This window comes from Pangasianodon hypophthalmus, chromosome 2, assembly GCF_027358585.1.
Source record: "Pangasianodon hypophthalmus isolate fPanHyp1 chromosome 2, fPanHyp1.pri, whole genome shotgun sequence".
In the NCBI taxonomy this organism is placed as follows: domain Eukaryota; kingdom Metazoa; phylum Chordata; class Actinopteri; order Siluriformes; family Pangasiidae; genus Pangasianodon; species Pangasianodon hypophthalmus.
This window is the reverse complement of record NC_069711.1, coordinates 9,375,640-9,393,740: the sequence shown is the minus strand read 5'-3', so window position 1 is coordinate 9,393,740 and position 18,101 is coordinate 9,375,640. Positions and strand designations below refer to the sequence as shown.

General features: G+C 39.4%; 2 protein-coding genes across 3 annotated transcripts; both read left to right on the top strand.

The window, feature by feature from the left end:
• The first annotated feature begins 4,116 nt into the window (after positions 1–4,116).
• tusc2a (tumor suppressor 2, mitochondrial calcium regulator a) lies at positions 4,117–10,815 on the top strand. 2 transcript variants are annotated; one of them, XM_053232213.1, is made up of 5 exons: positions 4,138–4,247; positions 5,346–5,539; positions 7,359–7,563; positions 7,867–7,987; positions 9,931–10,815. In XM_053232213.1, the coding sequence occupies exons 3-5, from the start codon at positions 7,418–7,420 to the stop codon at positions 9,994–9,996; spliced, it is 333 nt and encodes a 110-aa protein (XP_053088188.1). In that variant the 5' UTR covers positions 4,138–4,247; positions 5,346–5,539; positions 7,359–7,417; the 3' UTR covers positions 9,997–10,815. The 2 variants fall into 2 exon arrangements, with proteins under 2 accessions (XP_026792922.1, XP_053088188.1); XM_026937121.3 differs by lacking the exon at positions 5,346–5,539 and having other exon boundaries at positions 4,117–4,247.
• A 2,568-nt stretch (positions 10,816–13,383) lies between these two features.
• Positions 13,384–16,857, top strand: hyal2a (hyaluronidase 2a). Its single transcript, XM_026935683.3, has 4 exons — positions 13,384–13,610; positions 14,014–14,986; positions 15,533–15,622; positions 15,807–16,857. The coding sequence occupies exons 2-4, from the start codon at positions 14,054–14,056 to the stop codon at positions 16,194–16,196; spliced, it is 1,413 nt and encodes a 470-aa protein (XP_026791484.2). The 5' UTR covers positions 13,384–13,610; positions 14,014–14,053; the 3' UTR covers positions 16,197–16,857.
• Positions 16,858–18,101: the final 1,244 nt, after the last annotated feature.

Below are 18,101 nucleotides of genomic sequence, written 5' to 3'. Positions count from 1 at the left end.
AAACTTACCTGACAAGAGAACAAACTGGGCAGATGCTAGCCAATGATATAAAATGATAAACAGGATTTTTACAATAATTCTGGTTAGTTTTTATTTTATTTAAATTGTTCTATACTTTTGAAACTAGTTATTTGTACATTTGTTTATATATTTGTAATCAGTTCATATTGATCTTTGAGCTGCTGTTATGCATGCTATACATATGTAAGAAATGAATAAATATACATTATTGCTAACAAAACTGCTGTGTCAAAGAGCCAAAAAACATTATTTTCTAATAATATTTTGATAATAGTTCGTTCATTCATTCATTCATTGAATTCAGGGTCGCTGTGGATCTGGAGCCAGTCCTGGGATACATCTTGGATTGGATGCTAGTCCATTGCATTGAAGATGTTAAAATGATTAAATACCACATACTTTGGTTGTAAGATTTTACATTTTATTGCACATACCTGTAAACTTTTTTATATATTTATTTATTTTACATTGGCCCAATTATCTCCTCAGTCATTTCTTACTTCCATCTGTTGTCTCTGTCTCCCCACTCATACTGCACTACATATCTGAGACATGTAAAACCAGTCTCTGCACCTTCCAGGATGAAAACTGACAGCTGTATACATCTGTATACATTGGTATAGATCTGTATACATGAGCTGGCTGGGACCTATGACTGACCAGTAGATCAGCAGAAACAAAGCTTTAACAAACGAAATAGTCTTTACTTAGTTAGTTATGGATATGGTAATTTGGTATACAGATGGAAGCTTGAAGTGAAAAGATGAAATGGGCTAATAAAACTTCCTATCATACTTTAAAAAAAGAATGTCCGTATTTAAATTCATAGGGATATATAAATAAAGATATCATAATTTTAACAAAATATGAAGTAAAAAAATGTATCCTATAGTCTAGTCTATGGCTATATTTTGTGTATTTTCACACATGTATGTAGTTATGGTGTTATATTTGTGCCCAATCCCTCTGTCCACGAGGGGATATTTTGAGAGCACATGGTAATTTTTTGAAAGTGCATAACCTCATTTTGCAAAAAAAAAAAAAAAAACATTTTATTTTCTCTTTTTAAGTGTAAATCAATTCAGTGCTCAATGAGAGAATTAAGATCTTGTACTGTTTCCTATTCTGCCATAAACAGCAGGCATGTGGTGCTGTATTACTGGTAAAAGATGACTCAGCTTCTCTCTTCTCTCAGCTCCTCCACTGGCGACCAACAAAGGAGCCTAAAAGTATTAATAAATAGCTCTTCCACGTGATGTTTTGATAGGGCTGCTACAATGGTTTATGAAAGTAAAACATCACTAATGTGCCAAAAAAATCAATTCTAAATTGATATGCAATAGAAATAGCAGATGTTTCATCTCACCTCGCACTGATCAAATCCCTGTTGTGAAGCAACTTGTGCTTTACAATGACACACACACACACACTCATCGTCAGCAACAGATTTATCAGCGGCACAGTAAAACTGAAATCTATCCATCTACCCAAGGAACACTGGGGGAGTGAAATGGGATGCTAGTCTATTGCGTGGCACCGTTCACACACATTCACACACTCATTGACAACTTGGGGCAATTTACTGACATGGAAGTTGGGAGGAAACTGGAGAACCTGAAGGAAACCCACACAGACATGGGGAGAACATTAAACACTCCACACAACCCCAAGCTCAGGATTGAACCTTCTATACACACACACACACACACACACACAGCTCCCTGATTACTATGATTTTCAGCTTGCTACCTGGGATGTTGTGTCCCACTGTTATGAAAGTGTGTTCCTAATGTTAAACTTTTCACTACTGAGCAAACACTAACATGAAATACACTGTTCTTAACATGTTAGAACTTTTTCAAATGATTTTAAACAATAACAATAACCGAAAACTAAAAGACTTTCAAAACACATGAGCCAATATTTTATTCACAGTAAAACATAGATAACATAACAAATGTTTAAACCGAGAAATTTTACACTTTTATCCACTAAATGAGCTGATTTCAAATTTGATGCCTGCTACAGGTCTCAAAAAAGTTGGCACGGGGGCAACAAAGGGCTGAAAAAGCAAGAAATTTTGAAAAGATTCAGCTGGGAGAACATCTAGAAACTAATTAAGTTAATTGACATCAGGTCTGTAATATGATTAGCTATAAAAGGATGTCTTAGAGAAGCAGAGTCTCTCAGAAGTAAAGATGGGCAGAGGCTCTCCAATCTGTGAAAGAGTGCAAATCTCATCTACAGTGCATAACATCATCAAAATATTCAGAGAAACTGGAGAAATCTCTGTGCGTAAGGGACAAGGCCGAAGACCTTTGTTGGATGCTCGTGGTCTTCGGGCCGTCAGTTCAAAAGCCAGTATCTCTGATGGTATGGGGGTGCATAAGTGCATACGGTATGGGCAGCTTGCATGTTTTGGAAGGTACTATGAATGCTGAAAGGTATATAAAGGTTTAAGAGCAACATATGCTCCCCTCCATTTCAGGGAAGGCCTTGTGTATTTCAGCAGAACAATGCAAAACCACATACTGCAGCTATTACAACAGCATGGCTTCATAGTAGAAGAGTCCGGGTGCTGAATTGGCCTGCCTGCAGTCCAGATCTTTCACCTATAGAGAACATTTGGCGCATTATTAAACGAAAAATACGTCAAAGACGACCACGAACTCTTCAGCAGCTGGAAACCTATATCAGGCAAGAATGGGACAAAAATTCCAACATCAAAACTCCTGAAACTCATAACCTCGATGCCCAGACGTCTTCAAACTGTTTTGAAAAGAAGAGGAGATGCTACACCATGGTAAACATGCCCCCATCCCAACTATTTTGAGACCTGTAGCAGGCATCAAATTTGAAATGAGCTCATTTTGTGCATAAAATTGTAAAAGTTCTATTGTGAATAAAATATTGGCTCATGTGATTTGAAATTCTTTTAGTTTTCATTTTATTCAAATTTAAAAAACGTCCCAACATTTCCGGAATTCGGGTTGTAGCTAGCATCCTAGTTGATATTTGCTTACATTGATTGTATAATAATAATAATAATAATAATAATAATAAACTATAATTATTAAAAGTTAACTTATCTTTGGAGCTGCAGAGCCTCAGCATTCAGTCTGAGGTCAATTTCAGTTCATCTGTTTGTTAGTGCAGTATAAAGTGCTCAAATGTGTCTCGCAGAATCAGTCACTAAGCAAATACCACTGCAAACTAGTCCAGTGGTTCTCAAAGTGGGATCCGGGGACCTCCAGGGCTCAATAAGGCATAGTCATGGGGCCTGTGAATTTTTATATACAGTATATATTTCTGTTACAGTGGTAGAAATCACAATCCACCATTATAAAAAAAGTTATTGTTGCACTCAGTGGTTAAGGCTCTGGGTTACTGCTTAGAAGGTCTGGGGTTGAAGCCCCAGCACTGCCAAACTACCACTGTTGGGCCTTTGAGCAAGGCCCTTAACCCTCTCTGCTCCAGGGGCGCTGTATCATGGCTGACCCCAGCTTCCTAACAAACTGGGACATGTGAAGAAAAAGAATTTCACTATGCTGTAAAGTATATGTGACAAATAAAGGCTGCTTCTGCCTCTTCTTCTATATCGGGTGTCAGCCATTTTGTAGTGGCGTCAACTTCATTTCGTTTATACCCACAATGCACTCTGGTTTCGAGTGGACATCCGATGTACACTCGCCAACGCACTATTTCCTATATTCCAACGCGAGAAGGCAATAGAGCGCAAAAGAAAATTAAATATGGCGGACGGCAACACCGGAGGCGGCAAGTTTCACAAACGTAAGTGTAACTTTTTATTAATTAAAATATATCTGTGTCAAGACATTTCGAAGCGAAATGATACAGATTGATGGATTTATTCATTGAAATTATTTTCAGCCACTTACTAGTGCCCACAGATCCACACCTCAAAAATCTGCCGGAAATAGTACACCATCCGGGTACCTTTGGGATACTCGTTTCAATACACTACGATTTGGGACACACTCATTCTAATCTGGGGTACTATTTAGGACGGATAGTGGTCGAATTGAGATGCAGAAGAACTAGCCTACACTCCAGGTCAGTGGGTGGCAGTAATGCACATAAAGCTGTTTGCTAACCGCGGTGAAAAAACAAAAACGAAAAGAAGGAGAAAGAGGAAGAAGGACGAAGCTGACGAGTTTTTAGTGTAAACATGGCAGTGGCGAAAAGCTAAAGATGACATGAGTACAGTACGTATGACACTGCTAAATGAATCTGCTTATTAATATATATGTATAAGAACAACTTTGCATAAAACAGCAAACTCTTATTTGTTGTCTTGTAGCTAGTTATCTAACTAGCAGTTCTCTTTATTTTTTGCTTATGTTAAGCAGATACTGTTTAAATAGGGTCAGGTAGCTAACATTACCTAGCTACTTTACAGTGAGACAGTGGGGTCAGAGTCCATGAAAGGACATGGACTTAGTATTTATTTATTTATTTATTTATTTATGTATGTGTGAATGTATGTATGAGTGTATGTCTTTTATAGATTTTGGTGTTGCTAAAGTAATAAATGTCCTCCAGAAAATAGGACATGTTTATCTGAGATTATTAATCTGAGTTAAGGCTTTCAATGTAGGAGTCATTTTGGGAATATATATATTTTTTAACCACTAAAATATTTTATGGGTTTTTACCATCACCTGACTTTATGTTCTGTCCTTAAGGTTATGTTCTGAGCTAAATAAATAAATAAATAAATAAATAAATAGCTGTTTAGGTAGAAGCTCAGAGAAGGATATAGAGATGGTTCTTGGATGAATGGTTTGTTTATATGTGTGATTAGATGAAAAAGCTGAATTCACCCCTGGGCAAAAAAAAAAAAAAAAAAAAGGCAAAATATTAGGCTTTTAATGGTCTTAACAACAAATCTCTGGTCAGGAAATGAGCAAGAATTAAACGAACAGGTAAAGGAAGTTAGTATGGGAAGCTTTTCCCTTTGGTTTCTTTAAATGTTTAAGCCTCGTGGCTCTTGATGAGCTGCATCAGGTGCGGCAGAAAACCAAATAATGACTAATCTTTTAAGAAAAAAAAAAAAACTCCCAGAAGATATTTTTTGGAAAATTTTGTACACCCAGTCAGACATGTGTTAGCTTGAATGGTACATCAAACATTTTAATCATTAGCATGATTTTACCTTTGCGTACAAGAAGACTGTATAAGTGAATTTCCCTGTTTCTACCTTTTCCCCAAACAAACAGTTCACTGCAGCAAAAGTAAACCAGCAAATGGAGGCACACGAGCTCTCAGGAGTGCATTTTTGTTTCTTATTGTTCCTCTTTCAGCTTCTCCCGTTAGGGGTCGCCACAGCAGCTTGTTGGTCCGTGTTTTTGATTTGGCACAGTTTTTACACCGGATGCCCTTCCTGATGCAACTCTCCCCAGTTTTATCCAGGCTTGGGACTGGCACTCAGAGCACACTGTTGCACGCAGTGGCTGGGGTTGGTTCCCTGGCCCGGAGTTGAACCCGGACCACAGCGGTGAGAATGTTGTTGTCTAACCTCTAGTCCTCCAGGGGACATCAGGAGTGCATTTGTTTAATTCTTGCTAATTTTCTGACCAATGATTTGTTGTTAAGATTCATTAAAAGCTTAATATTTGCCATTTTGGGTTTGGTTCGTTTTTTTTTTTTTTTTTGCCCAGGAGTGTACATCTCAGGGCTAACTGGTAGTATTGTTTATCTGTGGAGTGCAGATTGTACTTTGCCTTGCTTGTTTTCTCTGCTCGCATTTAACAACCGCTGAAGCTACTTCCATTGTTTACTGTCATTTCGTTTAGTCTGATGCAGTCTTATAATCCTGCAACTTTTTCTGCAAACTTTATAGGCCATGGTATTTTCATGAATTGTGACGTCTTAACTGATTGATTTAGCTGATTCAGCTATGCTTTTTTGTTGGATTAAAACAGTAAGGAACTGGAATCACTTCCAGAATAAGAGAATGAAAAATCCTAAACACACATCTTGATGGTTATTATCCTAATTCCATGTCTGTGGAGTTGCCAGTTCCAGTAAAACAGGGTACAATTATCTAACCCAATCCTGGCTAGGCTGGATAACAAGCTTACGCTGTAAAATTTAAAAGCCTTCATCAGTCTGAGCACTGAGCAACTCCAGAGCAATGACAAACAACATGGATTTTTTTTTTCTTCAAACAATAACATAACAGTCATTATTTTGTCTACATACTAAGAATACATGTATATAAATAGATAAATATATAATGACACAGCCAAAGAAACAAGGGTGGGAGATGACAAAACAGGTTTGAAAGTTTCCAAGGTCAGCGCCTTAACCACATTAATACTTATTATGCTGTAATTTCACAATTTTTTTTTTTTTTTTTTTTAGCATATTCAAAAAGCAGTGTTGTGTTAAATGTACTTTTCTGATGTACCATAGATTTTGCTGATAGGTTTGGCATCTAGATAAATCTTTCTGGAGAAACAGTGCGGAGCACAAAATGTGCATATATGGAAAGGAAAAGACAGTGTGTCCCATTGAAGATGTGAGGTTTTAGAGGAGCTTGATGTGATAAGTTTTCTCAATGTAAAGTGCAACAGATAAAAGCGATTCTCAGTAAGACAACCAAAAATCAGGGATTGCCAGTAAGAAAACCAAAATCAGAATCTTTTGTTTGCCACATGCAAAAAAGCACAGGAAATTTCCTCTGGCATTAAGTCATAATTATTAAACATCAGCTTCTGAAATACTGCAGGTGTAGTCAGGTTTAGTAGTAGCTTGTTATTTTCAACAGTAGTTTCGGAAAGTATGTTGTCATGGTAACTGAACAAGATTTCGTCTAATCTTTGTATGTGGAACTTTTGTGAAGTCACGTTATCTGGCTTACTGGAATGCACCACTGGTGTCGAGGCACATTGCCAAGTTTTCTTTCATGAAAGCAAAAAAACATCATTAGTTACTTAATAAGTACCTTATGTTAACAGTACCTGAGGTTTGTTAGAGCAGTAAAACCGTGTTATTGTACGGGTTATGGTATCCAGGACTACTTTTTTGGATTGTAGGCTGTAGTACTGAATATTCTCTAGTAAATATCGCTAGTCATTCTAGTACACTGCTCCCTGCACTGTTAGCTTATGTCACTTATGCCGGGGAACATGCTGTTTGAGATTATAATAAGAACCTGCTGTTGTGGTTTCTAGTGCTAATTAAAGAGAACTAGAGGAACCACAATGGTGCTTTGAAGCCATACCACAAGCACAAAACTCATGCAGTGGGGTTACCGGATTTTTCTTTGTAGCTACACCACATGTGCATTTTCTTTCTTTTTTTTTTTCCAGGCTTGAGCTACAGAGAACTGTACCTGTCAGTCCTATTTAATGATGCTCTTTCATTAAAGATGGGAGGCAGTGGATCCAAAGCTAAAGGAGTCTGGCCTTTCACTGGCTCAGAGGCTAGTGGAGATTCTTCTGAGGTCAATGATCAGTCTTTAGCCCGAATGTGTGGCCACAGAAATGCAACGCCGTTTGTCTTTACAAGAAGGAGGTAAATATTTATTAATTCACCATGAATTACAGCTAAGAGTGATTGAAAGAATGTGATTTGTGTAATTAATGGTTTGGGCATGAGATTCCCAGAGAAGTTGTGACAGCTACTCTGATCAAGAATTATGATGTATTGTTATTAGAATTTATAGTATATTCTCATATAATAGATCTCGAACATCAAGCTCTGTGTCTTTTTTTTTTTTTTTTTTTTTTTTTTTAAACATAAAAATTGAGGTTGTGTTTTACTCAGACCGTAGAGGAGAAACATGTGGATTCACTAGATGCTGCTGTGTGCTTGCAGCTCTCTGTATTACGATGAGGATGGAGATCTGGCTCATGAGTTCTATGAAGAGACAGTGGTGACTAAAAACGGGCGAAAGAAGGCTAAGTTGAAGAGGATCCACAAGAACCTCATACCTCAGGTAGTATTGAAATTGATGACCATTGGTTGTTTTCTAGAAATTGAATAGATATCTTTTCATTATTCAAATTTGTTTCCCAAATTTGTGTTTGTCAGTGTTCTGACATTATCATCCTTATATCTGCTATATCTGCATCTCTCAAGAAAAAAGTTCAGCTTCTCATATATGATATATACACTGCTCAAAAAAAATTAAGAGAACACTTAAATCACACATTGGATCTCAATATTCAAGTTGAAAATCTTTACTTACATACATTGTGTAATTTGTTGAGAACAAAAAGATGTCACATTGGCCAGTGGGAGTTAAAGTCATCAGCACATTGAGGACTGGATTCAAAATCACACCGAATATCAAAGTAAAAAATTGAAATTACAGGCTGATCCAACTTGCATGAATTTCATCACGGCAACTCATAATGTAAGTCGGTAGTGTCTATGGCCCCCCACGTACCTGTATACAGACAACGTCTGGACATGGTCCTGATGAGTTGGCGGATGGTGTCTTGGGGGATCTACTCTCAGACCTGGATCAGGGCATCAGTGAGCTCCTGGACAGTCTGTGTGCTATTTGGTGGCTTTGGATGCTCTGATACATAACGTCCCAGTGGTTCTCAGTTGGATTCAGGTCTGGGGAAGTAAGGGCCAGTCAATGTCATCAATGCCTTCATCATCCAGAAACTGCCTACACACTCTGGCCACATGAGGCCCGGCAATGTCATGCACCAGGAGGAACCCAGGGCCCACTGCACCAGCGTAAGGTCTGCCAATGGCTCTGAGGATTTCATCCTGGTGCCTAACAGCAGTGAGGGTACTGTTGGCTAGCACGTGGAGGTCTGTGCGACCCTCCAAGGATATTCCTCCCCAGACCATCACTGACCCACCGCCAAACCGGTCATGCTGGATGATGTTGCAGGCAGCACAACGTTCCCCGCGGCATCTCCAGACTCTTTCACTTCTGTCGCATATGCTCAGTGTGAACCTGCTCTCATCCGTGAAGAGAACGGGCAGCAGTGGCAGACCTGCCAATTCTGGTGTTCTCTGGCAAATGCCAATCAAGCTGCATGGTTCTGGGCTGTAAGCACAGGGCCATGAGAGGACATCAGGCCCTAATGCCACCCTCATGGAGTCTGTTTCTGACAGTTTGGTCAGAAACTGTCACCAGTAGCCTGCTGGAGGTCATTTTGTAGGGCTCTGACAGTGCTTCTCCTGGTCCTCCTCGCACAAAGGAGCAGATACCGGTCCTGCTGTTGGGTTGTTGCCCTTCTAACGGCCCTGTCCAGCTCTCCTCATGTAATGGTCTGTCTCTCAGTATCTCCTCCATGCTCTTGAAACTGTGCTGGGAGACACACCAAACCTCCTTGCGACGGCATGTATGGATGTGCCATCCTGGAGGAGCTGGACTACCTGTGCAACCTGATTGGGTTGTAGGTGCTGCCTCTTGCTACAAATAGTGACAAAGACCCTAACAATACACAAAACTAGAGACAAATTAGTCAGGAAGGATAAGGAGAGCAATTGTTTGTGGCCACCACCTGCAAAACCATTCCCTTTTTGGGGGTTGTCTTGCTGTTGCCTGTCCAGTGGGTTGTCTACCTGTTGCCTGTTGTCACTTTCATTTGCATCAAACCAGGTGAAACTGCTAGCCAGCGGTACCCTTACTGCTGTTAGGTACCAGGATGAAATCCTCAGAGCCATTGGCAGACCTCACTTATCACTTTCTAACTGGATAGATTGAAATCCCTGAAGTTTAACTGACTTGGTGTTATAATGTAATCATTGTGTTCCCTTATTTTTTTTTTGAGCAGTGTATATGTGTATGTGTATATGTATATATGTGTATGTATGTGTATGTGTTCCAAAATGACTTTTGCATTTATAATAAAATTTACAATGCCCAGATTTACTTAAAAAAAAAAACTCTTTTGTGTTTCATATTTCCAGGGGATTGTGAAACTGGATCATCCCCGAATCCATGTTGACTTCCCGGTCATTATTTGTGAAATATAAAACCACAGATATGAGACTAGGAGATGTTTCACCAATCAAACCTTTCACCTCTCCACTACAATCCTGTCTTTGCTGATGGGCATTAGTGGCTCCCAGTAACATCATAGTTGTTTCATAGTGAGCCAGACTGCCCTCGTGTGGCTGGAGGGACCTGCAGCAGCTTTTTTTTTTTTTTCTTACTACAGAGGAAACCCCTCAATGTAAAATTTGAACAGCAGGCTGACTTGAAGGACTGTTTGTCTCCTTTTTGTGTACTGCTCGTCAGTAAATTTGTTCCTGTAAATAAAGGAGTGAATATAGAGTACTAAAATGCAGGGATTGCAGGGTTTATATTTTTGCTGACTGAGCATGGCATGTTTTTATTTTGTTGTGTTGTATATAACTATTCTGTCTGCCTTTGTTTGTTGTATTTAAGCCCATAATAATTATTTGATGTACAGTAATTTATGAAAGTTAAGATACTTTAATAAAAATAAACTGGTATCAATTGTTGCAGATGTACTCTCTCTCTCTCTCTCTCTCTCTCTCTCTCTCTCTCTCTCTCTCTCTCTCTCTCTCTCTCTCTCTCTCTCTCTCTCTCTCTCTCTGTGTGTGTGTGTGTGTGTGTGTGTGTGTGTGTGTGTGTGTGTGTGTGTGTGTGTGTGTGTGTGTGTGTGAGATAAAACAGATGACTAATTTAGTATTTTCACAAATGCTCTCAAGCACTGCATCAGTTTCACAACATGTCAATTTACAACAGCACGTTTAATACATCTACTAATAACTTTGTAATATGTAATACACTGTTATTATTCAATTTAATTAAATATACTCATCTTGTGTATGGTGTATATTTGGGATTTGAAAGGTGGTTCATTGTTTGAGGTAACGGCGATGGAAGTCATTTACATAACACAGCCTCAGTGAAAGCCATGGTGTTTGCTTTCTTTATTCTGCCAAGCTGGAATGTGGGTGGAAAAGCTAGAGGTTAAGCTCTTTGTTAGTATCTCTGCCCCATGCTTTGAGGCTCGCTGCTGGGGGCTGTCCAGTGGCTTCTGCTTTATAGTCATGGCAATAGACGCATTATCAAAGGGACATTCCATTGCTCGGCCTTGGTTTAAATAAGGAGGGGGAGGGAGCTTTGCCTACAGCAGTTGGGCAGGGGCCCCTGCTGCGTGCTCTGGGATATCTGGAAGCTTTCGAGGTGTTCCTCCCACCCATCCTGCGGACATGCTGAAAAGTCAACCACACTGATAACACGGCCACTTGATAAAGTGTGAATGTAAGAGTGAACCACATGAGAGTAAGGAAAGCTAAAGGTCATGTTCGCCTGTGGGGTTGTTGATTGTGTATATGTGGGAAGAACATCATGATAGGCATGCTGTATTGGGTCTTGAATTTGGATTTTTTTTTTATTTAGCAATCACCAGTGTTCGTCTTAGCTAAACATAATCTAACTGAACAATTTATTCTAGCATTTTCACATCAATATTTTGTTCTTTGGAAGGGGTGGAACTACATAAATGATGTACTTTTTACACACTTCTAATTGATTTGTTTTTAAAGAGAAGGGCATAGCATGGGATGTCCTGGGGTATAAAAAAATGGGTGGATTTTCATTCAAGCAATGGGTGTGTGTGCTTAGTTTTTCTCACTTTGTCACCATTTCCTTGCCCGGGCCTGTTCTGAGGCAGCAGTGATGTAAAGCCCCGAGGCAGGGTGATTGTCGAGAGGAAGGAAGCTTCTCACACACACACACACACACACACACACAGAGGCCACATACAGAAGCACTAGGTGAATCAGCAGAACCAAGGAGAAAAAGCGGAACAGGATCTGGGAAGGTCGCTGTTGGACAGGAACACAGCTAAGTGCAGGAACATGTTGGGCCAACAATGTTCTCATGTCCTACCTGTCATGTTCTCCCTCGAGGCTCTAGACTTCCACACACATCCTGTCGTCCGAAGAAAGGCTCTCAGGACAGTGGGACTCCCCAACAATAAACATGCTTTCCTTTGTATCAAATTCAATTTATATATTTTTATACATACTAAATGTTGTCATTCAATTTTAAAATTAATTTAAGTGAACAGAATATAGGATTTTTTTCTTATAAACAAATAAAACCAACAATAGATGTGTGGGTGTGGGTGTGATACTATAGTCTAGAGAGGGTTTCTCAAACATTTTGCAGTCAGGGACCAATTTAACTGTAAAATAAATTTTATGAACTCCATTAGGACATATTTTTTACATGTACAAACTGTTCAAATAATAGTCTCATTACTCATTAATGTGTACAATAATGCTTTGATTATTTATTGGAGCCTTAGAGCTTTTTAATTCTATTATATGAAATAATTTCCATCAACAACTGTTTATGAGTAAACTCAATTAATTCAAGGAACAAGTCAGCTTTGATATTAAATATAATCCATCCATCCTCTACAGGGGAGGATGGATGGATGGATTGTATTTAATATCATAAATGGATGTAGGATCCATCCATTTATCCTACACAGCAGCCTGGAGCCTATCCCAGGGGACTTGGGGGACATGTTGGTTGGGGTGCCAACCCATCACAGGGCACAATCACACACACTCATGCAATTTGCAAATGCCAGTCAGCCTTCCATGCAAGCCTTTGGACTGGCGGAGGAAACCCCCAAAGCACAGGGAGAACATGCAAACTCCGTGCACACAGAGTGGCATGGCAGGATTCGAACCTCCAACCCTGGAGATCTGAGGCAACTTTGATAATGATGGGTTATATTTTCCACAAGTGAAACAAACAAACAAACAAACAAAAACAGATTTCATGGACACCTGGGAATCCCTAAAACCCTACTTTGAGAACCACTGATTAAAAGTTATTATAGTTGTTATGCCTATAAATAATATAAACTGGAATATAATGACAATTTTAATAAAAATTGAATTTAGAAAATGAAACCTCTGGCTCCAATAAATAGCCAAGTTACACATTGTACACCTTTAAATAACGTAAAAAAAGATAACCCCTGGCCTAGAGGTTGGTGCTTATATCGTATTTAATACAAATAAGATGTCTAGTGTGTATTCCCTACTCTGAACTCATCTCTTTTCCCAGTTTATTATTGATTTATTGCTCTGAATCAGTCATGTTTTATCATTTAAATGGTCATGTCCATATTTTTAAAACAATTCTAATGAATATTATCATATTGTCATAACTTGTGTATGATTTTGTTTAATTTTATCTAACACACACACACACACACACACACACACACACACACACACAAAACACAGCAGAATAATGAGATTTATAATAGATGGTAAGGGGTTGTAAAGGACACTCAAAGGACACGCCCACTACGGCTCATGTAGCGTAGCAACCACACAACCCCGCCCCCTTCTTCCTCGGGATCAATGAAAGCGCAGCCGGGAGTTGTGTATGTGTGTATATGTGTGTGTGTGTGTGTGTGTGTGAATGTGTGTGTGTGTGTGAGCCCACTATAAAACTTCAAGCAAAGTCATTTATGTGAGAAAAAGCCAGTGCGATAAGCGACTTTGATTCAGTGTGAAGGAGTTCTGCGAGGTGTCCAGATGACGTCATTTCCCAGGGAACGCTCTCTCTCTGTTTGATGTAAACGGTAAGTTGTGTTACTTTTCAGAGGTTTGTTTCTTCAGAGGAAGTTTTCAGGGTTTAATCTAAATGTCTCTGTCACTAACAATTATGTAATTCATGAGCTCCGAATAAACTACAGGCTCTCTGGGGTTGTAATGAGAATGCTACTGTTTAAAGTTTTATTTATGTATTTATTTTTTAAACATAATACTGTTAAAAGTGGCTTTAATTTAAAGAAGCAGCTCTTATTGATCCTCGACCTACTATTTACTATTTGTCTGAATTTATATTTATGCCCAGATCGTTTTTTAACCTTCTAGATGTAATAGTCATATCTTTTATCATCTTTTATAACATATATACTACACACAAGAGGACTTTTTTCCCTCCCCAACTAAAATGCAACTCCTTATTTTTCATTTAAACAGACATTAAGAGAAACAAAGCTGTTGAAGGACCACAGAAGGCATGGCTAACTGGTTTCTGTCTAAATGGAAACTCTGGTTACTAGTTCCACTAGTGTTGGACTCTTTTACTGACGCCCAAGACCTGAAACCCACAAGATGGCCTCTGTATCAGGGTAAGCCTCTACTGCTAGCCTGGAACGCCCCCACTGAGGACTGCCGGCCACGCCATGACGTTCATTTTCAGCTGGACCAGTTCCAGATTGTGGCTTCACCCAACGAGGGTTTCACCAAACAGAACCTCACCATTTTCTACAAGGATCGTCTTGGCCTGTACCCATATTTTAATTCTGACAACAATCCAGTGAATGGTGGCCTTCCTCAAATTGCCAGCCTGACCCAGCACCTTGAGAAGATGCCCCAAGACATAGTGAGATACATTCATAACCCAGCAGCAAAAGGCCTTGCCGTCATTGACTGGGAAGAATGGCGCCCCCTTTGGATTCGTAACTGGGATACCAAGAACATCTACAGAAACCAGTCACGGCTCTTGGTGTCCAAAAAGAACCCAACGTGGGACCAGATCCAAGTGAACAAAGTGGCCCAGCAGGAGTTTGAAATTTCTGGCCGTACCTTTATGCTTAAGTCCTTGCAGCTGGCCAAAAGTCTGCGTCCAAACCAGCTTTGGGGATTCTACCTCTTCCCTGACTGCTACAACCACGATTACCTCAAAAGCCTGGAGAGCTACACGGGCCGCTGTCCGGACCCGGAGATAGCAAGAAATGACCAGCTGAGGTGGCTGTGGACGGACAGCACGGCACTTTTTCCATCTGTCTACATAGGTTCAGTGCTGCGTTCAACTGCATTTGCCCGCCAGTTTGTTCGGAACAGGGTGAAAGAGGGCATGAGAGTGGCATCTCTGGGCTCTGACCTGGCACGTCCAGTGTTTGTGTACGTCCGCCCCACATACGTCAATGAGCTGGAGCTGCTTACTGAGGTGAGGCCTGATGCATGTTATATTTTAGGCTAGAAGGTGATATCACCCGTTATACTTAATGGATAATAACATAACTATAATAGTCTGTTTAGAACTGATAATACCCTTTTACATTCCCTTAGTCTTAGTTGCATACACTTCAGAGTGTATGTGATTTTGCCATGTGGAGATATATATGGAGAAAAATATGGAGATATTTTTCCATTACTCTTTAAACCTGTGTGTAAATTTCCACATAGCTTCGCTTGCACCCTAACCTTAACCTTTCCCCCTTATCTCTACCAGCAGCCTTTTCCTGCTCCAACAAATATGCATAGATTTCTGTAAGTCTGCACGCAGGAAGGGAGGTGGTCACATTTTTCATGACCACCACCCACCGTACCAGTGCTCTGGCTATTTCCTTACTAAAATAAGAGTGGACATGCTCAATTGTAGCCAAATAAAATAGTCTTATTTAAAAAAAATACAGTCAGAACTAGCAAAAGAGCCATTGATTGGTGCAAATATTTGACCTAATCAGTGATTGGTCCTTGTTTCTCTGCACAGATTGACCTGGTCTCCACCATTGGAGAAAGTGTGGCACTGGGTGCTGCTGGCATTATACTCTGGGGAGATGCCAGTTATGCAAGTAGCAGTGTGAGTATTTGCATATCAGATCGGAATATCTCACTTAAATCACAAAGAAATAAATTGTACTTGTCTAGCATAGCATGCATTTTTCTGTTTTGTCTGTTACTCTTTGTACGTATTATTTTGCCTAAGTAATCTTTTTCTGCTGTTTTTCTGTTGTTTCTTTTATCCGTGCCTCCTCTCTCTCTAGGCCAGCTGTAGCAGTCTGGCTGAGTATGTCCGAGGGCCACTGGGCCATTACCTCCTCAATGTTTCCAGTGCAGCTGAACAGTGTAGTCACTCAGTGTGTGGCTCCCATGGCCGCTGTTTGCGCAGACACCCAGACTCAGATTCGTACTTGCATCTGGACCCTCAGAACCACAGAATTGTGGTGCAGGGGAAACGCCTGGCTGTCGAAGGGCACATGGGGACTGAGGAGCTCAAACGCATGAGGCACGATTTTATCTGCCAGTGTTTTAGAGGCTATCAAGGGTATAACTGTGAGCTGCAGGATCCCCAGTATAACAAAGGACAGCGGCACAAACTGCATGTATCGTGGAGCTGCTGTCTTCTCTTTTTACTGCTCACGCTACTGAACTGAGACTTGTGGAATACTGGACACTCATACAGACTGCTATGGGCATTTATACTTTTCTTGTGGCACAAATGAAGCATTTGCTTCTGTAATTTTGTAGAATGCAAACTCGTTGTACAGTTTCTAATGCCTCTTTCAGATTGGTATACAGATTTTTATTATAATTTAATATTTTTTATATGAATATTCAGGGGTGTTCAGGGGAAATCGGATAGTTGGTTAACAAGTGCTACATCGTACAAATGTCAATCTGAAGTCTTGGCAGCTTGTATGCTATGAAAGTTGTTACGAGTGTAGAAAGTTGTGTGTGTCCCCAGTGAGGACACAGTGCTGATATGAAATTGTATAAACACAGGGAAATTAGTCCAAATAAGCACTTTTGTTTATTGTCACAGGTAATGGATTCACGAACGACATCAGAGACTGAGGCAAATCTGAGAATCATCATTATCATACTGATAAATGTGTTTTGTCTGTAAGGGGTAATTTAAATTAATTTAAATTTAAAGGAATAATTCTTGATATTGTGTTGCTGTGAGATGATGGCGCTATCACTAAAAGACTACTACTAAGACTTTTTATTTGCTGTCATATAGACCTGATTCACACAACTGTTTTAGGTTTACATTCACGATCGCTCTTTTAATAAATACACAACATGCTGTGAGCCACTTGGTGCTCTAAGACGATCTAATTTACTTTTCCCATTGTATCTCTGAAATGTTCATTGGTATGACTTAGCTGTTAGAAGTATACATGTATGTGTAAGTATGGCAAGGCAGCAGATAGGGAAGAGGGAACATTTGCTTAAATATTGTGTTATGTTATGTGTTACATATTACACCATTTTATAAATAACTTTTTAGATAGGCACTAGATGAAGAACCACTGCTTGTCTCAGTTGGAAGCCATGTGAATTGCATAAATGCTTACAACAAAGTAACAACAAAGTTATTATAGTCTGTGGAAATAAGGTTCCTGAATTAACGTGGCGTTACAATGCAGTGAAGTGAATCATAAAAGAAGCACATACTGCATCTGTAACACTTGCTTTTGCAAAGGGGCCACTGTCTGCATTTTGCCAACCCACAATTACAGGCTTTCACATGCCAAGCAGTTCTATTTGTGTCCTCTAGTTCATTGGGGGGTTTCCAATCTAGGGAATTTAGTGAGCTGTTGCACAAAAACACAAAAGCATTAACAATACTTTTTGTTAATACAACCCACAACTATCACAAAAAGTGCTTCCCCTTCATTAAGCATGTTTACATATAATTACTGTCAAGTCCATGTTAATATGTCACAACACTTCTAAAGTTTATTATTGTAAATGGTTTTGTATGACGCGGTGAAAACGGAAACATGTCCTGTAGTGATCTTTCAGGTGAATGGTAAAAGCTGACCCATAGGCTATATTGCTCGTTGCTTGATTCTTGGCTATGTGTACTGTATGAGGTGGCATGACAGGAAGAAGTGTGCACTGATGCTTGTTGAAATAGTCAATTTTATTAAGGTAGGGAACCAGTTATCGGAATAAATGGAAATTAGTATTCTTATTGAAGCACAGACACAGCAGACACAATAATATTAATGCTTATTGTGTTTGTACAATGCACATTCGTAGCATCTCGCTCCTTTTACAATGGATTAAATAGATTTATTTTTATTTGAATGTATAGTCAGAATTCATGAAATCATTTCAGCCATAGGTAGGCAAATACTAAATAATAAATTACTGGCCAAAATATCACGAACTTTGTCCAGTTTAGGGAAAGAAACTGGCAATAAGCCTTTTTTTGGCTCTTTTTGGTGAGCTGAGTCAAATGATTTTTTTTTTTAATTATGCCAGTAGGAACACAATAACACAATATAAACAAGCCAGGAGAACAGAGGGAAAGACTAAATAAATAA